General features: G+C 38.2%; 1 protein-coding gene across 4 annotated transcripts in view; it reads right to left on the bottom strand.

Moving 5' to 3' along the window:
• CBLB (Cbl proto-oncogene B) overlaps positions 1–22,206 on the bottom strand; it is a 238,033-nt gene that overhangs the window by 101,642 nt on the left and 114,185 nt on the right. For all 4 annotated transcript variants that reach the window (XM_075542586.1, XM_075542584.1, XM_075542585.1 and 1 more), the window contains exons 5-7: positions 16,940–17,096; positions 10,117–10,238; positions 6,069–6,206 (exon numbers count right to left, since the gene is read on the bottom strand). In XM_075542586.1, the coding sequence (XP_075398701.1) occupies positions 6,069–6,206; positions 10,117–10,238; positions 16,940–17,096 (417 nt within the window). The remainder of the gene's footprint in view (positions 1–6,068; positions 6,207–10,116; positions 10,239–16,939; positions 17,097–22,206) is intronic.

Below are 22,206 nucleotides of genomic sequence, written 5' to 3'. Positions count from 1 at the left end.
TTCTAAACATTAAATGAGGCGCCAAATTGATAAGTAACTTTCTTTCCAGACCATCAAAGCCCAGAGTAAAATATATGATATTTACTATATTCTCTAAACATTATCAAATATGTACGAATAAAGGTCATACATATGCATATAGCATTTTTTCTGTTAGTTTTAAAATATATAGGAAATTCAATAGATTAAAAATTAGAGATGAAGGACAGCAAGATTCCTACAGGGAAGATTAAAAGGTTTTGTTTAAGCTATAAAGAGCCTTGGTGTTGCTGTGGGTTAAGCACTGACTGCAAAATTGCAAAGTCAGTTCTTTGAACCTACCAGCTGCTACTAGCTTGGGAGAAAGATGAATGTTCATACAGATTTGATGTGTCAGAGGCCTCGTATTTGGCTGATAAGGGTTGGGATGGAGGTGTGTTTGGTGTGGCCTGGGGTTTAATGTACAAGGTTCTGATTCCATGACTACTGATCTCATAAAAAAGGATTCTGCCAGGCTCACCTTTCTATGGCAATGAAGGGGTAAAGAGGGGACTAGTTATCCAAATAAATTTAACAGTTAGATCAGAAAGTGTGGAAAGAACTAACAGGACTGAGTCATTGGTCCAGATGATGGCTGCTCCAGAGGAGAAAGATGGAGCAGTATGCTTTTGGAAGTTTTCCAGCCTTGGAAACGCTAAGGAACAATTCAACCCTATCCTACAGGGCTGTTGCCATCAAAATTTCATTCAATGTCAACAGGTTTTGTTTCATGTTTGATATCAGCTGTGCCAGATGAAATGTGTTTTCATTGATCTGAAGGAAATCTGCTTAATTAATACAATAAATCTATTATAATCTAATCTCTCCATAAAGATCAAATTCAGCTACCCAAGTTCCTATAAAGATTTGTGTGTGTGTAAACATTAAAGTTGACTTTCAAAGAGATTAATAGACTAGAGTGTAGACTACTCTGATTAAAATATTGCAATTTTTTACTCCTGGCTGACTTTTAAAAATATCATAATTACTCCATTTATAGTCTTGTCCACACATGCCCCCTATTTATGAATTGAAACTCTACAGTTTATTTTCTTACAGATGAAAATTTTGCAATGATGATAATTCATAAGCTATAGAAAGGAATCATTGGTCTATTTGAGATAATAAATGAAGTGTTTTTATACTTCTTTTTTTAAAAAAATTGAAAGACACATCTAATAGCTTGCCATACACCTCATGTATAAATATTTCTTAAAAGTCCATCAATTGAAATTTTTTCTACGTATAATTTAACTATTATTTTATTCCAACTATTTTGGAGAAGTAAAAGCCTAACTCAGTTGGTCTTTTCTCAATCCAGCGAACCTTTTCTTCCCAGATATCTGTCACAATGCACTCTGCAGCACATGGGATCTCAGTATGTCCTTGAGCTAGTCAGTCAGGCAGAGGGCAAAGAACTCAGCATGAGAAAGTGACACTGTGAACACAGAGATAGGACATAGGAAGGACCAAACAGATTTACTGTAAAGGGACCTCTCATATGGGTCAAGGTCTGTGTGGCCAAAAAGTCACAAACTAAAATGCAAAGGGGGAGCACTTATTTGACTTTAAGTTTGAGCAAAGACTAGCAGACACATTAAATGCTGCCTCTGCAATATAAACATGGCATTGATATGTTTCATTTTCGTGTTAATAAAAGGAATGAGGTTGCAAAGAAAAAGGGAACAAGGGGGTACACAGAGGAAAATGAAACTAAGAGCACTTAAGCACAACCAGTCAAGTCAACCAAGACCATTTCATACGCACACCGGCGAGAGACGTCAAATATTTGTACTGATTTCCTCTAGATATAGGAGGGGTTCTTCAGACTTAGTGGTAAGGTAATGGAATTGTTCCATAACAGGTTAGAAGTCCCCACATACACCTAAGTATCCCTGATAGTGCAATGGTTCAATGCGCATCTGCTAAGCAAAAGGTCACTTGTTTGAACCTACCAGCCTCTGGTTAGGAAAAGAAGCCTGGTTCACCTGCTGCTGTAAAGACGGCTGTGCCATGCCATTTAGAGCCCCCACACAGCACCCCAATGAACAGCAGAACGGGGACCGGACTGATCCTGCACCATCTTCACAAGTGTCATGTGTGAGTCCATTGTTGCAGCTACTTTAAGAATGATCTAATCAAGGGTCTTCTGCGTTTTCACGGCCATATTCCCAGAAAATGATTTCCTATGACAGCCTGTCCGTATTACGAGAGAAACCTCACCATCTCACTTCTAAGGGGCATTCAAATTGTGCAAGTTCTGCCAAGACCGAATTGTTGCTTTTTCGGGCAGTCCGTGGTACTTTCGATGACCTCATCAGCACGATAATTCAGAAGCATTGCTGCTTCTTGGGTCTTCCTTATTCATGGTCCACCGTTCACACACATGTGAAAATACTGTGGCTTGATCAGGTGCATCTTAATCTTCTCACTTTAAAGAGGTATTCTGCAGATTTGCCTAATTTAATGAGGAATTTGATTTCTTGGTTGCTGCTTCCATGAGATTGTAGATGCAAACTAAAAGGAGATTTTGCCATAATGTTACTTCTTATTGGTACAGCTGAGAAGACTGCTTTTGTTTATACTGAGTTGTGATCTACCTGAATGTGGCAATCTTTGATCTTATCACCAAGTATTTCTTTAAATACCTCCTCACTTTCAGGGAGCCAAGCCGTATGTCTGCATATTTCAGGTTGTTAATAACCCTTCCTCCAACCCTGACACCCTTCATTCTTGTTCATATAGTTCACCTTCTCTGATTATTTGCTCAGCATACAGAATAAGGAAGTATGATAAAGAAACACAACCGTGACACACGCCTTTCCTGATTTAAGCCAAGCTTTGCAGCACAAAAGATGTGCTGAAAACCTGGGGTTTGGATTATACATAGGTCAGTGGTACCCCAGCAAGGTGTAACATCTCGCTGCCCAGACCCAGGTAACGGGACAAGCGCCCATTACCTCACAGGTGATTGTCATTTCTCCGCTGTTCTTTCAAAGCGCCGCTGACACTGCAGGGCTTTGAATGGTTGTTGACTTACATCTAACCAATCAGAGCCGTTCTATGATGTGGACAGTTCCAATTCGCAGAAGCACCCATAGTGATTCACTTATGCTGGCAGCTGAACTGGGAAGGATGTGTCTGTGGCTGTGATCCATTTCTCCCCTCTGGTCTCTGTGTTAATTCACATCCTGCATCCCCCGCCAGCACAGACTCATCCCCCACCCCCTAACATGTCGTGGGGGGAGGGCATTACCATGAAAGTACTTTTTTAAAGTCTTATTTTTTTTATCCTATTACAAATGGATACTCTTGAACCAAAACAAGAATGCCGATCATATGAGGCTGGTTTCAAAATGAAGGGTGTGTCAAGAGCAGAAGAGAGCAATAACAGTATTGCAAGTAGGGAATTCTGTGTTGACGAAAAGCAAGTGAGGGAGTGGCAGAAACTGAAGGCTGACTTGGAACAGATTCCAAAACCTAAAAAAGCTTGTAGTGGTTTAACATCGTTTTATGGGGCTCTAGAGAGTGAATTGCATAGATGGGTTATGGAGGGTCGTCAAAATGGTTACCATGTAACACACATGGGAATCCACATACATGCTCTACAAATGGCTAAGGATGATAAATATAAAGCACCAGGCATTGAAAACTTTGCTGCATCAGCAGGATGGTGTACCCACTTCATGAATAGGTTTGGCCTACTATGTTTGAGACAAACAACAAAGATTTCCCAGAAATTGCCACAGACTTTGAAGAAAAAATTATGTCATTCTAGTCATTTATTATAAAACAAAGAAGGATATATAATTATGACCTGGCAGACATTGGGAATCTGGATGAAACTGCCATGACTTTTGATCTTCCAAGCAACAGAACTGTGGCAAGTTTAGGAGAAAAAAAACATTTTTCTCAAAACCACAGGAAATGAAAACAAAACACCTCGTCACAGTTGTTCTAGCTAATGGAACCAAGCTGCGTCCTGTCATTATTTTTAAAAGAAAGACCTTGCCTAAAAAGATCAATTTCCCACCAAGAATTTCTGTGCATGCACATGTTAAAGGCTGGATGGATGAAGACAGAACAAAAAAATGACTGGAAGAAATTTGGAACTGACGACCAGGAGCAGCCTTAAAGAAAATGCCATTGTTACTTGTTGAGGATATGTTCAGAGTCCACCTATCGGATGACATAAAAAAATTGGAAAAATCTAGTACAGTTACTTTAACCGTTATTCCAAGTGGGCTTACATGTGTACTGCAGCCTCAGAATGTATCTTTGAATAAGCCTTTTAAAGACCATGCGCAAAGGATGTGGCATGAATGGATGTCATCTGGTCAAGCCCGACTAACAGAAGGAGGAAATCTCATGAAGCCTGACATAGAGTCAATAGCAAAGTGGGTTCGAGATGCATGGGAAGACATTCCAGAAGACATGGTGCGATGTGCCTTCCAGAAATGTAGTATGAGTAATGCTATGGATGGCAGTGAAGACTGCGTTTTGTAAGGAAATGACAGCAGTGATGGTGCTGACGGCGATATCAGTGAGGACAGCATCTATGATGACCTCACACCAGCTGAAGCTCTGCAATGGGATATGGATGATGATGAAGAATCCAGTTCTGCAGGATTTTAACTCTTTACATTTTAGCTTGGTTGCTGATTGAACTGAGGGACTAGTACTCTTAAGGTGTCAGTGTTGATACCTTATTGTTTTTGTTGAACCTATTTTCCACTTACTGTGTTGGTTTACTAATGTTGAATGACTTGTTATCCTTTTATTTATGTTTTTATTTAAAATAAATATTTAAATACATTACTCCACTGATATCTCAACTTTTAATAATTTTATTTTCATTTGTTTTGATTATTGAAACTCACCAATAGGTTGTGCATTTTGCAACCTAGGCTTATACTCGAGTCAATCAGTTTTTCTGGTTTCCCAGGTAATAATTAGGTACTTTGGCTTATACTCAGGTCGGCTTATATTCAAGTATATACGGTAGGTATATATTCAAGTATATACGGTATGTATGCTATGTGCCACATGTGTACAATGAGTACGAGTAAGTATTCTAGAATTCCCATTCTTGTCAATGCTACCATAATTTTATATGATCACACAGTGCAATGCCTTGGTCTAGTTAAGAAAACACAACGAAGATCCATCTGATGTCAACAGTGGTATTAACCCTCATTCTAGGTCCTTCTCTGTAACATGGTTGGATTTCTGGTAGTCCTCTGTGGTTGCATGGCTTCATCGTTGAATTATCTTCAACTACATTTTACTTGCCTGTGCTACTAAAGATATTATTGAATAATTTCCACAGTCTGTAGGGTCAGCTTTCTTTGAAATGAGTACAAGTATGAATTTCTTCCAATCACTTGGCCAGGTAACCAGTGAGTACCCCGAGAGCTTCATCAACTTGTTGAAACATTCAACGGTTGCTCTCTCAGTTCCTGGAGCCTTGTTTTCTGTGAAGGCCTTCAGAGCAGTATGGGCGTTTTCTTCCAGAACCACCAGATTTCCCTCATACTACCCCTGGAAACGGCTGTGTACCGATGAGCTATTTCTGGTACAGTGACTGTGCATTCCCTCCAACTGCTTTGGTGCTTCTTGCAGCATTCAATAGTTGCCCTATTGCACACTTCTGTATTGCAACTTGAAACCCTATGGAGCTACCTGACTCAGCCCTATAGCATCGCTGAGTCACAATTAATGCAACCGTATACGATAGCGAAAATATATACATACTTTTATATGCATTGCCAAACTACTCTTCAATTTCAATTTCTTTTACTATAAAAAAATGCCTTCATGGCATAAGTCAATGCTGAAACTTAGTTGTAATGTAGAGTTGAACTAAACAATTAGGTTACTTAAAATGCCTAAAATGAGGTTACAATAAAAAACAAAACAAAAAGCAACTATCAACAACCCCTCCTACCAAAATCACTGCTTACTTGTAAACACTGTCTTTCCCACAACACAGCCTCAAGAATTTCAAATTGTGAACAATAAATATCTCAACTCATGTTTTTCATACTTACAATCCTTCTCGGCTCCCATCAATCAGGGCTTGAAATAATGGCTTGTTATGAGGTATAGTTTGTAAAATGTTGCCATCCCCGGTCACGTAGCCAATGGCCCATTGCCCCAATCGAGTACAGCTTAACCTAAAAATGTAGCTGCAAAGCATGAAAAAATAACTTTAAATCCCATTCCAAACATATGCCAATTGCTGAGAATTCAAGTTTTTAAAAACAAAATAGAAAAAGAAAACAACACAGTGACTAATAAGTCTTGCTATAAATGTTAATCTCTAAATTTATCTTTGTTATCACTGTGACACCAGTTAGAGGAGCCCCAGTAGCCCAGTGGTTATGAATTTGGCTGTTAACTGAAAGGTTAGTTCTTCGCGCCCACCAGCAGTTCTCAACAAAAGACAGAAAGAAAGATGTGGCGCCTGGCTCTGTGCAGGTTACAGCTGTGGAAACTCTTGGGGACAGCTCTAATTTGTCCTAAACGGTTGTTAAGTCAATGGCAGTGAGTTTGGGCACTTCATTTAAGCCAGCGCCCCTAGCATAGCACTTGTTTCTTCACAGAAAAGTCAGTGGTTCAAACCCACCAGTAGCTCTGTAGAAGCAAGATGTAGCAGTCTGCTCCTGTAGAGATACACAGTCTTAGCAGTCCTATGGTAAGTTCTACAGTCCCTATGAGCCAGAATGGACTCAACAGCAGTTTCGGCATTTTGTTTAAGTAAACATTTATCTTTCTATTAAAACCAAAAAACTACCCTCACTGCCAAAGTTGATGCTAACTCAGTGATCCTAGAGGACAGGACGGAATTGCCTCATGATTTTCTGAGCTAGTAACTCTTTACTGGAATAGAAAGCTCGGTCATTCTCCTTTTCTATAGAAGAGGCACTAATGTTTTTCTTCTTCTTTAGAATACTCTAGGATAATGTTGGGGAAAAAAGGAATTGTTATCTATCTAATGATTTATTGCCATTGGGAGTGCTATGTATGAAAATGCTCATAGTTTGAATCAGCTCTGAAATAAATTATTTTTTGGAAATAAGCCACGTAAAAATAAAAAGGCAAAAATCTAATTTGTTCTGTAAAAAAAGAAAAGAGGAGAAAAAAATTATTAGGGCAAAGACTGTACAGATGTGCTTTATACAATTGATGTATGTATATGTATGAACTGTGATAAGAATTGTATGAGCCCCAATAAATTGTTAAATAAATAAATAAATACCAAAAAAATCTAATTTGTTCACCTTATACATAAACTAATAAGCAGGTTTTCAGTACATAATATGGGATGTTTTATTTTATCTTCAGGTGTTAAATATCTTGTTTAAAAATAATACTTTTCATCGAAGCATTCTAGCCATCCATTTTTACGCAAAAGCTCAAAGGAGCTGAAGTGTATTGATGAGAAAGCAAAGTAAATATGTTCATGGCTACTATTTGACCATGACAAATCAGACATCTTCATTTGGAGTTAAAAAATTTAGTTGAATGTTAAGTTCATTAAAACTAACTCCAACACAAACAAAAACTAATGCCAAATAAGAGATACTGTCTTGATTATAAATTTATCATTTATTTGTTCATTTAGCTATCTCCTAAGTGCATTATACTCGCACTTGTCATAATGATTTCCATATCTGAATTTTATGAGACAGAATATGGAACAAGAGAATGTCAACTGCTGGCTAAATCGGAGTACCCTTTCTTGCTGCCGTCACTGGGTATTGCAATGACGACCATGCTCAACTGTTTGGTATCTGGATTTACTTTCCAACTCTTCTCAGGATCTGCCTCCAAAGAAGTCAGCCACTATGAAGGTCAGTTCTACACTGAGACAACCGGCTTGCCAAGAGTTGGGATCCACTTGCTGACAACTAGTAGATTTTTTAATTTAGCTTCTACAAATATGTGGCAGAACTAAATATTTCTTTATAGACATTAGTAATTGATGAATCAGTATACTTCCAAAGTATTTTACAAATTAATGTTCTCTATCTAATGGCTTCATGATCTTCCACCACTCTTCGCTCACTTCGGTATGTTGCGGTCGATGGTGTATTGCGGTGGTGCCGGAAGCACCGGTATCACAAATAATAGAAGGGTGACCCTTGGTAGACAGGTAGCCGCAGAGCTTCCCGACCAAGACAGACGAAGACAACAGAAGAAGCAGCTGGAGATGTGCGTCTAAAAAAGCAGGGGGTGGGGAACTAGAATTGATTGTGATTATGTATTCACAACTCTTTTTCAAAGCAATTTAACCACTGAAGTGTTGATATGTGGATCCAATATCAAGCAAACCACACACACACACACACACACACACACGACCAGTGGTTAGCATACGTGAAGGAGAAAGAGTTTCTGCATAGGGGCCATTGAGTTTAATTCAATAGCGGTAGACTAATGTGAAAAGGGCTATCAATAATGGGTGTACAACATGGAGAGTATAATCAAGGACAGTGAATTACACAACTAGAATTTGTGGAATTGGAGAATGTCTGCTGTGCATATTTTTGCCACAATTAGAAAAAATAATAATGACATGAATCACAATGACTACAGGAGAATGAAAATGTTCCAGGATTAAATATGTTGACAATTGCATAACTCTTCTTGATATGAATTATTGAATTGCATGCCAGTGGATGAAGTGCTAATAAAACTGTTAAAAAAAAAAAAAAGAAAGAAAGCTGGCCCATGCCAACCTTCTGAATAGCAGCAGACAGCTGTGTGGTAGATGCCAGCAGATGAGCCCTAGAGGTGGAAATACACTCAGAACACACTGGGAAAGAGTGGCTTCCTCGGGTATGTCTGATGTTACTGATGTGATGGAGCAGGACTTTCCGGACCTCCATGGGATGATATGGCATTACTCATAATGAGAAGAAAGAACTTCAAACAACCACTAAAGAGCAAAACAAGCAATTCATCGAGGGTGAATCTAGGAAAATTAAAGGTAGACAAAAATGCAACAGAGCACATAAAGATCCATATTCTAAACATTAGTGAGTGAGAGAATGGACTAGTATTGATCATTTTGAATTGGACAACCTCAAGGTGCAAGAGAGAAAGATGAGGCTTCCTAGTCCCATAAAGAATTACAGGGTCAGAAACCTACGAGGGCAGTCCTCCCTGTCTCACAGGGTCACTAGGAGTCAGAATTTTGTCAACAGCAGCTAGTTTGAGGTTTGCGATGGTCTACTCTAACAGAAATGACAAACTGAGGAAAAACAATATTACATTCATTCCTCTGCAGAAAGAGTTCAAGAAATACCCTTAAGTGCAAAACTGCAAATGATCAGATAATAGCCGTACACCTGTCTACAATGAAAACCAGCTAAGTTGCGTCTTACTCAACTCCATACACTGAGAAATGTCAAATATGAGGAAATTAAAGATGTTTACCAACTTCTTTACTCTGAAACTTATCAAACACGTAATCAAAAGAACCAGTCTTTCAGTAGATATTAAACGTCTCCGCGCCTTGCTTAGCTTCATCATTTGGAAGATTAAAAACAGAACCAAACACACAGCTTCTTCAGGTATTACAGAAGAAGACTGCTAAGGCATGATATTGGTTAGGATTCTAACTATGAGCAGTAACAAACACTTACATGTTTCTCATAGAGTCAAACTGAGTACATGACCTGAAAAAGACCCTAAATAAATTAATATGCAACTCAAGTCTTTAGTACTAAATTCATGTGTTCAAAGTGAAAAAAATATTCTTACGATTTTATACACAAACATGGGTGTCACAAAAGAGTCAATGTGTTAATATTCTATTCCAAATAGAAAATTAGAAATCAAGGCTTACTGAAATTTCTAAATGTATGAGAAAATATATATTAGTACATTTTCTTCGCTCTATAAAAATTGTTTCAAAATAAACACAATGTATTAAATTAAAGAATTCACTGAAGGAGCAGTAGCCTGATTTATTAACAGTATCTCTCCACCCCGCCCCCACCCCCGGTATTACTGATTTACTTAGGAATGACCAATGAGGATTTTTACTCCTGAGTGATATGGCATAATACAACTGCTGAAAAGTTTTACCTTCCAGGTTTGGTGCTGTACTTCTGTAGTCGTGCTTTAACCTCATCATATGTGAGAAATGCCATGTAACCTGGATGTGTTACTGCTAAGAAATTCCAATTCCGTAAAATAGAACCCCAAGGCTGAAAATAGAAATAAAATGAAATGAAATTATCCACAAAAAAACAATGACCTATAACATATCAGCTCATCATCTAATACACTTGCAAGATTCCCTTGGAAGCCTTTAAAATTATTATGTGTTTATGTGGCTTGGTTCAATCCTTGTCACCTGATAGGAGACAAGCAATAGTTAGTTTATTCTGTTTTTAGAGAAATATGAATAGATAGAGCGCCGGTTTGAGGACAGAATACAGAGAGCAAAAAGAAAAAGCAAGACTTGAGGCAAAGGGCTTAAGTGGAGAACAAATGCTTTGAAAATGATGAGGGCAAAGAACGTACAGATGTGCTTTATACAATTGATGTATGTACAATTGATGTATGTACATGTATGGATTAGGATAAGAGTTGTTATGAGTCCCTAATAAAAGGTTAAAGAAAAAGAAAAAGCAGGGTATCTCTTCTCAACAGAGTCTCTAATAAATGCAGCATCTGTGATCATTTTTGAAAATAAATCACATCATTCTGCGCAAAATCCTCACAATTTTGAGTAAAACCACCTTTATAAATAGCCTAGAAAGAACTTCACAACATCTGGCTCCCCGGTTTTGCCTCTGTTTCTATGGCTTTCTATTTTCCTACTTTCTATTGGCCTCTTTACTACTGACTGGACACAGAGGAGCACTCTCCAACCTAAGAGCTGTTTATCCGCTACCTGAATTACATTTTCCTCTTACATTTATCTGATTCCTCTCTCCACATGCCACTAATTCAGAGGCCACCCTATGCAAAACGGCAACCTCCCATCACACGTCTTACTTGTCTATGAAGTTGTTTTGTTTGCAGCCACATCTTAAGAATCTAGGCTCATGCCTGAATCTAACAGATGCTCAATAAACATTTGTAGGATCGACAGAGAGGAAAGAGAGAGAGAAGGCAGTTACACATGTGGCGAAAGTGTTGAAACCCAGGCTCCCAGGCTGTTCCTTTGTGGTCATCAACAAGTTATTCATCTTCTAATCTTAATTTTCTTTCCCAGAAAAAAATAATATTACAATAGAACCAAATTCATAGCAATGTAAGTCTAAGTGAAATGATATTTTAAAGTACTGACACTTTAATGGCATTTGGAAAATTTAATTAATATTATATGATTATTATTGTCAGGCTCCTTATTTTAGAGACAAGAAAGCACACTGTGGAACAATTTGACAATAGTTACATATTAACCACAAGCTCCGTGGGGGCAAGGAAAAGGCTTGCTTTACTCGCCGGTGGGCTATCGAAACCTACGCCTGCCAGTGGGCTATCGAGACCTACGCCTAGTCTCGGCTACACGGTGATCAATCAGCAACAATTGCGGCTCAACAGACCCGCTATCTAATTAGTGACATATCTAAAGGCCTGCATTCCCAGCTTAGTGCTCCTCTTAGTAACATATTAAACTTGCAGATGTTTCTTGATACAATTAAAATTGAGAGGTTTGGGGTTTAAAAGTTATACAGAAACCTTCTATAAAAATCCAAATACAATGGCTTGCATCCTTGTATGGTTCCCTCTTTACTGGAGTCTACTATCCTTCCAGATGTCACAGCAAGCGAAAAACGCAGGTGGTGATGGACAACTTTGCTAAAGGGATAGATGGATCATGTCTGCAACATTTTTAATGTGGAAGCTACTTAATGTCAGTGAATTGGCAGCATACTAAACCTGATATGCCAGATTATTCATTTAAGTTTTCTACATAAAAAAGAACATTTTCAGATGGTATGTTAAAGTAGTTGAAACAGTCATCCTATATATGAATGTTTCTTTTGACTGCTTTGAGACTTGTTCTTTATTATTGTTCAGAAAGTTTCAAAGTTACTAGGCAGATTCTTCAAGGATTATATATCCCTTGGGATGAGGATAACAAGGGAAAGAATGAGTTAGTCTTGAAGCGATTTATTCTTTCTTTGACATAACAAGAAAAATCTTCTGGGCATTTCCCTATCACATTAAGTAATCTAATTAGGGAGAGGGGGAAAACGATTTCTGGAAGAGCATGAGAAACTCTGCCTATAATCTTGAAAAAATGAAATATTTTTAATTTTCTGCCTAAGGCATGGCTCAAATTGCATAAAACAATACTTGGAAGAATGTCAACATAACTGTTTTTTGAGGGGTGGGGAGAGAGACAGACAGAGAGAGAAATTGTGCCCTATTTTAGGCATTGGATTTTTTTTTAAGCTAACCCTCCCCCTCCCCAAGCTACAGAGGGCAAGAATGGAAAAGAATATCAGACACATATTTGGGTCACTTTTATAAAAATCCATGTAAATTCATGGAAGGAATGAATGCTCTTAAAATGCTAAACTTTAAAGAAGAGCCAATGTACTGATCAAATATACAAGCAAATAATACAAGCTGAGCTCTGAGCGGAAGGCTGGAGTATCTAGCAACAATGTCTCTCCGTACATCATCCAGAAGGCCAGTTTCCTACTGCAAACATGTTTATGTAAGAGAGAGAGTCTGTGTGCGGTTTCTCTGGTAAATGCAACCCACTCAAACAGTCTGGAACGTGTGGTAGTTATGGGGTGGGGTTTTCCCCCCTTTTTATGCATTTTGCCAAATCACGGTTTAAAAAAACAAAACAAAACAACCTGCTTAAAGAATAAAACTTATTTTTGGAATTTGTTTTCAGATTAAAATATTATACCACATATCAAAACAAGATTATCTTCCCGTTCTTAAATGATATAAAAATTAATAAAGTGAGTGAAAGAGATTAATCCTTCTAATCTCCCCAATGTACTATTTTTATGAATAGCCATTGAATGCACACAGGATGAGGAGGGTTGGCTAATCTTTTCAGAAATTCTTTCTCCTTGCTAAAAGTAGTAATGCTCCTTCGTTAATTCTTTCCCTGTTTTATTCCATTAGTTCAAGATACTCCAGACACAGCTTATTCTTTCTTTACTCACCTTCCATTCACTTCCCACTACTCAACAACCCAGGCTTCTGGGAAGAGCAGGGCATCCCCAAGCACGGGGAGGAGAGAAGTAAAGTCCGCACAGTTCCACTGCTGGATTCTAATTCCTGCAATCAGTCCCAGCATCCCTGAACTACTGAGCAAGGAGAAAGCAGGTGGCAGGACGGCACTGAAAAGGGACCAAGAAAGGGAGCCACTACAAAATCCTTCGGATGACGGCCAGCAATTTGTCGAGTTCTGGCCAGATAGCAAAATAAAGGAAAGTAAGGCTTACTTCCTTCAGTCCCTAGAATCCTCCACTTCAGCCCCTTGTTTCTGTTGATTCCATCTCTATATCCCTATGCTAGTTTCACTACCCCAGATCCAAATCCTAACATTATACCTTATCCCCCCTCTCAGATATAACTCTGCTAAGGTACCCTTACTACTCCCTGACACCGAGGCAATTCCAACTCCCAGAGGCTCTGAGACTGTAAATGTTTAGAGGAGCAAATGGCCTCTTTCCAGAGGAGCAGCTCATGGATTTGAACCGCTGACCTGAAGTTAACTTGTGGGCACATAACTGACAGTGACACCAGGAAATACTCTAGCCTTCAATAACTGAGAACTCAAAAAGCCACTACCAGTTAATCACCAATGTCACTGTAGCAACAGAATATAAGATTCAGGCAATAACAATATTAGCAAAATGTCCATTTTTTACATACAATGCATATATCTTAGGGAAACTTACTAAAATTTAATGGCATATTTTTAATTATGTAAAAATAAAAACTAATTGATCTAATTTTATATCTTAAGGCAGATGTTAGAATATAATCAAATTATTTGAATATTGGATATACAAGTAAAAGGAAGTGAAGAATTTCAGAAGCACATAGAAATCAATAGGAATTTTTCAGCTATTTCTAAAATTAACATACTTTGAAAGTGACTGGGCACTTTTTGGTTCACAAGTAAAACGTTGGGTTTTGCCACATAAACTTTCTATAGTAGCTCTACTCATTTTCCTCCCTCATCCTATTGAACATATATAAACTATATTATACTTAGAGCAGTAAGGTTACTTGGACAGCGTATTACGCGTATATAGTAAGTATACATTTGAATAACCCTTTAACTCATATTGTTGTTCTCATACACCTAATAAATAGGGTGTCTTCTTGTACATAAGATATACCCTGAGAAGTCATCTTGACGAGCACAGCTCCATACACTTTCCTTGAATGGAACATCAGTATCAAGTAGGAAAACTACTTCTGCTCCCTTCCTTCACTGGGTACAGCAGCAACACTATCATTTAGAAAATCTTTGATTCATGTTAAATAAATGGGCTATTATTCAGTAAAAATACCAAGAGCTTTTTAAAAGGGGAGACGTTCCATTACAACGGGATCAGTATCAAGTACCCCATTTATGTTTTAACATACACTAATTTATTGAAAATGCAAAGGCAGACAAAGTATATGCAATGAGAATAATCATGAAACAGCTATGAAAATAAGTAAAAATCCATGTTCTAAAGTCATTTATGCGATTTCTTGCCCCAGATGCATAGGTAGAATTATGACTTTAAGACTGTAATAAAATAAATTATGACTTACAAGTATTGTTGACACAAGTTAATTTGCCTTCTGTTAATGAGCTCTTTCTTAAATTAAAAGCTAATCCTACCTGATTTTGTTTTATTATACATATAAATCAATCACTCAAATCCTTTCAGGCTAGTGTCAAGAAAAGTTATAAATCATAGAAGCAAACTCCTTATAGCGTGGAAAATAAGAAAACTAATGATGTACTGTGCATTTGTTGAAAGCATGTTTCAAACAGAATAAACCTTACCTCAGGCTAAAATAACAAAGACCTGGGAAAGACTACAAGGCTGACATCCGTTTCAATTTATATTGCTGCATAACTTATACCATTAGGATTATTATATCCCTGGAAATTATGAGTATGGATCTCTTATTCTGTGACTATTTGAATGAAATTACATACATATTATAATTTTATAGCAGACCCAAATCTCAAAATTCAAATTTCAGGTCTTTACAATCAAAATAACTCCATTAAAGTATATAAATGAGCAAAGTAACACCTGGCCTTCCTCATAATTATACTTGCTTCTCAACAGTTAAAGGAGGACAACTATGGAGGAATGATTTTAAAAATAAAACCAACAAATGAAGGTTCACATCTAACACTGATTGCGTTGTAAAGTGAGGGAGGAAAGATGCATACATTCCCAAGAGTAACTTATTAAACTAATACAGGTATACTGTTTTGATGGAATATAGTGTAGAAACTGAAAATTAAAATATGCAGATGAAAAAAGATTAGATGAAACATGTTCAAAATATGTAACTCAAGGAGTAAAACAGCTTTTAAACAACAATACAATTCTACTAGACAGAATAGTTTGTGATTTCTGCTTCCTATTTCCCTTTTCAGGTAAGGCCGTGGTTCTCAACCTTCCTAATGCCACAATCCTTTAACACAGACAGGTTTCTTATGTTGTGTTGCCCCCCCCCCAACAACAAAATTCTTTTCATTGCTACTTCATAATGGTAATTTTGCCACTGTTATGAATCAGGCGACCCCTGTGAAAGGGTTGTTTGACCCCCCCAAAGAGGTGGCGACCCACAGATTGAGAACTGCTGATCTAAGCAATGAGCAGGGCAAATGAGAAGAGATGGAATAAAATCCTACCAACTGCACACTGACACAAAACAAAACTGCTGTCAAGTTGATCTCAGTACACAGTGACCCCATCGGCCAGAGTGGATTTGCCCTGTCGGTTTTCCAAAGTTGTAGAATTACAGCAGCAGATGACCATCTCTTTACCCTGCACAGAGCAGGTTCAAAACACTGTCCTTTCTGTTAATAGCAGTGCTTAGCCGCTGCAACACCAAACTCAAAAACAAAGCAGCAACCACCACCAGTGCCGCACTGCCATGGAGCTGATGGCAACCACAGCCATCCCAGTGGACAGGGTAGTACAGCCCCTGTGAATTTCCGAGGCTGGGACTGTTTACGGGAGTAGAAAGCCCCATCTTTCTCAGGACTGTGGTATTAGGCCCTTCTTAATTACCCACTAGCAAGCCCTTACCTGTTGCATTCTGATAGTTACTGGATTGAAAACAGCAACAACATAAAGACAGAAACCAAATATCTCTTACAGTCTGTTAGATTCTGATTCAAAAGAATACAGAGAGAATATAGAGGGTGCCCAAGCCTTTAATCTTTACAGAAGCAGACAGCTGCAACTTTGAAATGTCGATTAGCCTGTGGATTTGAACTGCTGACCATTTGGTTAACAGATGAGTGCTTAACAACATTACCACCAGGGCTGGAGAAATTAAAGAGGAAGTTTACAATAAAGCGTCTTTGTATGAATCTTCTAAGCTGACAAGCAATGACAAGGCTCACAGTTCTGACACTGTAGAATTTAAACCAGATGAGTCTCCGTAAAGTGGGCAATGCTGGAACAATAACATAACAAGAGATGCATTACAATTTCAGGCTACTAAGGAGGATATTTATCATATGTGCATGTGTGTATGCGTGTGTGTGTGTGTGTGTGTGTGTACCTATGTGCATGCACAACTGGAGCAGAAGCCGGAGTGGAGGAGAGAGGTAAGATTTAAAAAAGAGAGCAGGGAGAAGACAAAAGAAGATGGGAGGGGAAATAAGGAGGAGTAGGAGCAGAGTGGGAGGGCTGGAAGAAAGAAGATTATGCACTATCTCACTTACCTGAAACAGCCTAGTAAAAATATCAAATTCAAACACTGAAATGTAATCATTGCAAGTTAAGTCAATTGTTGACTTGAGCGCCATAGCTTCTAGGCCGGAGCTAATGGGATGGCCCTCATGAAGGCACTGTCTGAAGACTTTCCAGGGGACAATAGTTCTGGACAAAGAAAAGAAGAGTAATTGAATTTAGCGGCAATTAAGACAGACCTTTTATTTAAACTGTATAATTTAATCATAATATTAATGCAATTACAATGGAATTAAAAGGCAAACAGTTGAGAACATTATTCATAATTCAGAACATATGCAATGGTTTGTAACTCAATTATTTACAAACAGTGTGATAAAAATCTAAATCATTTTTATACTCAAAACAGCCCTTGGCCATTAAGATTTCCCTAGAAAAAAAATCACAAGGAAGAACAAAGTCCTGTGTGTCAGAAGCTCTTCAGTTTGTTACCAGTTCACTTAACCGTGAGTCCAAATTAAATTCTCCCTATGTCGCAGGGCTACTCGGCCTCAGGGTAGGACTTGAACAATAAATTTACTTTCTGAAAATAGTTACAAAATGATGAGACCATAGTAGCACTTAACCCATAATATAAAATAATAATTTGCATTTATCATTTCAAGAACGTTATGGTGCAAAGTTATAAAGACATTTCTGGTTTGCAATCCAGTGTTTGCTAAAGAGATGGAAGTATAAATGTATCTAATGTATCCAACATGTATCTAATCTTTACTCTTAATGCAAAAGAAAAGCTACCAGACTGTTTCACAGAAATGAATTCTACATTGAATCATTAGATTATTAAGTATCAATTATCAACATTTTGAATAGATGATACATTAGCATGGTTCAAACTTTTAGAATTGCCCAGAACAGCATTCAGGAGCAAGAGGAGTGGACAAAACAAAAAGCAAAACCCTCTTTCCCAACCAATCCTCTACTGGAGCAGTTTCCAACATTCAGTATCTGCCCCTACCATTGAGAAACACTCAATATTTAGTTTAACCTTCTGGCATTTAGGAGGCTGCTTTCTTATTTCTGGATTGCTCTCGTTAGGTGCCATGAAGTGGTGTTTCAACCCAGCAACCCCAGACACGCAGAACAGACACAGCCCAGTCCTTGGCCATCCTCACACTCCATGCTTTGCTGAAGCCCATCATTCGTTAAAAAGTAGAGAGGGAAAATTATGCATTTTTAAAATTACTTTTCATAAAATGAGAACATGAACACAATGCAAGCCCTCTTATATAACGGCAAATATAGATTGCAACTATGCAAATCTTAGGGTTTTCTTTACTAGTATCTCTTGACAAATAAAAGACAGGCTTGACTGGATGAAGTGGATGTGGCTGCCCCTCCTCCGCTGGCAATCTTTTCAGAGAAGAATCACTATAAAGTACAACTTTCATATTCTTTCAGCAGCTATTTATAGAGATTATTGAGATATAATCCTAGATAAACTGACTCAGTAAGACTGGGGTGGAGCCTGAGAATTAAAATGTCTGTTAAGTTTCCTAGTGATGCTGATGCTGTGGGTCTGGGAATCATATTTGGAGAACCACTGACAGACTTGCTGCATTTATTAATTGCTAAACGCCAGGTATTGAGGGGTCATTTGCATAACTATGGAAATATGTGGTACCATCTATGTCCTTGAAGAACGCTGTGTTTTGAAGTAAGACATAGGTTAAAGAATGGATGAGGAGGTGTATGAGGTTGATGGAATACACAGTAAGGCCCGGTGTAGCTGAATGTGTAGGCATACTTAGAGGACTATTTTGTATTTATAGCAAATTTTATACTTTATGTAGCCTTGTAAATTTGTTAAGTAAATGAGGATTAATAGTTCAGAAAGCTTTTATCTATGTATGAAAAAATAAAACAAAACAAAAAAACAACAGGAAACCACAGAGAACTGAAGACAGACACCGCATCAGATGCCATTTAGAAGAAACCACGTCAGTCTCTGTTTAAGGCTAACAAAGTGCTGTCATCTTAAGTGAACAAGGAAAACCATTAATAAGATTAGAACGCTGCAAGTTTGTAATGAGAAGGGTAGACATGTAATTATCCCAAGCTTATCTGAAGTTATTAACACAGTACCCGGGGAGCACATTTTTTGTTGTTTGTTTCTAAATTATAGTTTCAAATACAAAAGGAGCATGGACTATAATATCCAAAGTGAACAAGAATCATTGTACCTGAAGATTTAATTATTTAAAAACTGACTATTTTATCCATTTATGGAAAACATACAGGGAGTTTCCTCTGCGCATGAACTATAGAAAGTAAGTGCACTGCCTAAATATCTGTAATAAAGATAATCCCCACCATGCATTAAGGTAAATGCAATTCACAACTCCTTTGGGCAAACAAAGGTTTCTCAAGAAAACTATAAAAACGTACAGACTTGTAAATGCGTACTCTAATAAACCACTACAGTTCATTGTTTACAAAAGGACACACAGCATTGCCACAGTAATTGTATAACTGAGACTGTCTAGGGCCACTCTGGAGAAATCTCTGTCCTAACAGGCATTCGCTGCAATCATCGTTAAGGACAGTAATTAAACACTAACTCAACAGCAGATGATGGGTTGTTGGGTGATGGTAGTAGGTATTAAGAAGAAAAGGTGTTATTTGATGAACACGTATTCAAAAATGTGTTTAGCAGTTATCCCTGCTTTGATCAGCCAAGTAAACCACTCACCACAGAGAAGGTGTAAGAGTGGGAGGTGGGGTGTAGATGACATGCGCACATACACACCACAGGATTGGGGGGGGCGGTGTTTTTCATGCTTAAAGAATACAAATAAAGCGTCGTGAATTCTGAAAATAATAAAGATCAAAAAATTATATTAAGGCTGTAAAATATCCACCAAAAAATGACAAATTGCTGTCACAGTCTTTCCCAAGATGCATGAGGATAAAATAAATGGGAGAGTTTGGATTTCTGTACCTCTGATTAAATTGCATCAACAACACAGTGGTAGCTTCTACTAACCATTCCCCCTCAGAGCAAGTGAGAGGAAAGTATATATATGTATATATTTAAACGAAGAAATTTCAGCATGCTGACAAATACCTGGAGAGATAAGAAGACTAAAGGAATAGGGAAAAATAACGAAAATAGAATATGAAAATTCCAACAAAAGTATTTTATTCTATTTGGCTTTTTTACTTCCCATTATATAACCACTAAAATAAAATGAAAATCAAAATCACTCTACACAAATTCTGCAATTCAAACCCATAGGCACTTGTAATAATGACCTGATTTTAGGACTGTTAGACTTCCAGTGGAGTATTGGGCAGTATAAAGAGTTAATAGGCTTGGCTGTTCACCAAAGAGTTGACAGTTCAAGTCTACCAACGGGCACTTCAAAAGAAAGGCCTAGAAACCTATTTGTGAAAAAGTAGCCACAGAAATCCTTGCAAAGTGGAGTTCTAGTTGACAACACCTGAGGTTACATTGACTATGAATTGATTTGGATGGCAACAGACGGTAGATTGAGACTTGGGGTAAAGATAAATGGCTACGTATTGGCTGCTCACCATTTGCCAATGCCCAAGTGCATCCATCATATGCATGGTTTGTATTCGCCATAGTAACACGATGAGGCAAACGGATGAGGAGACTGAGGCATAGGGAGACGATAAAGAGACCCTCGATGTGGCAAGCATTATGCTGGGTGCAGAACAGAAAAATAAATAAGAAACCACCCAAAAGCAAGTCGAAGCGAAGTGGGAAGAACATCACTGCAAATGCTGGCAACGCACTCGTGCAACGGCTCCCAGCCTATGGGGGTCGAAGGACCATTTCACAGGGGTCACCTGATACATCCTGCAGATCAGATATTTATATTACAATTCATAATGGTCGTAAACTTACAGTGATGAAGTAGCAATGAAAATATTTTATGATGGGGGGGGGGGGGTCACCACAACATGAGGAACTGTATGAAAGGGTCGTGGCATTAGGAAGGTAGAGAACCACTGCCCTAGTGCGATCATAAGAAAAAAGGTGCATGTCACGTGGGGGCCCCATGGATTCCTTGATGACACTGATTGCTTTTTATTCACCTTTGCCAAAGACAGATCAGTTATACAGTTAAAAGTTAAATTATGCTGTGTCCAGGGAAGACAGAAGTGTTTCATCGGAGAAGAAATCTAGAGTTTTAACTATGCTAACATTAATAAAGAAGTCTTTGGGTGATTTGAAAAGTGAAAGATGTTGAAATGGAATTTATTGAGAAATGAAATTATGCCTATGTTATATCTAATGGGTCTTAATCTATTTACCCAAAATAAGAGAAACCAAATTTTAAAGATTTAAAAGTTAGGAAATCAGAACTACTTCATATATGAAAACATTGAAAAGGGGGTCACCAGGTCAATTTTGAAGAGAGCAGTGAGAGGAATAGAAGAAAGAAAATACAAGGACACTTTTCATTTTAAGGGAAAATAATTTCAAGATACTAACTTGTACAGGGCGACACTCATTCCAACTACTAGTCACCCTGTAAGACGGAGGAGACTATTCCATTGAGTTTTCCTGGCTGGGATCTCCATGGAAACAGACTGCAGCATCTTTCTCCTGCAGAACAGCCGGTAGACTTGCACCTTTGGCCTTTGATTTGGCAGCCCGGTACTTAAGGATGTGCAAAACCAAAACGTTCCACTTAACAATGGTGTGAATGTCAAAAAAGACAAAGGTGTTTGCAAACAAGAACTTCTGTCAACTTCTGGTGTGAATAAGAATTTACATAGCATCCCAGGAAGACACTTTTAAGGCACATTAAAAACCCTGAAAGCCTCTTCCTGGGAATTTCTGAGAAAGTTTCCTTAAGAAAAGATGTGCACTACAATGTAAAGACTTCTCTACAAGTCTCATAATGATGTGTAGTTTCTAAGTGTGAATTATTCAAAACCATTGTGTACCTTAGAGAACAGTGGACTTGCCAGCTGACAGAGCAAGTAACGCTGAGTTCTGTGGGGCAGGAGTCTGGCTTGTGGAGTGGGGTGTCTCTGGGACACTCATAGGAGAAGCTAGGCTTACTGATGGACAGAGCTGGTATGGAGGCTTACAGCAGCGCAGCATGCCCCAGCCATTTACTGACAACCCCTTAAGTGTTGTGACACTGTTTGAGTACGGCAGAGGCCAGGCCAAGTGGCTGAGGGCAGGAGAGCGTTCTGCCTGCAGGCTCGGCAGAGAAGAAATTGTTTTAACTGAACAACTACATCCTGAGCATCCCTC

This window comes from Tenrec ecaudatus, chromosome 2, assembly GCF_050624435.1.
Source record: "Tenrec ecaudatus isolate mTenEca1 chromosome 2, mTenEca1.hap1, whole genome shotgun sequence".
In the NCBI taxonomy this organism is placed as follows: domain Eukaryota; kingdom Metazoa; phylum Chordata; class Mammalia; order Afrosoricida; family Tenrecidae; genus Tenrec; species Tenrec ecaudatus.
The sequence above is the reverse complement of the archived record's forward strand: the minus strand, read 5'-3'. Positions and strand labels throughout refer to the sequence as shown.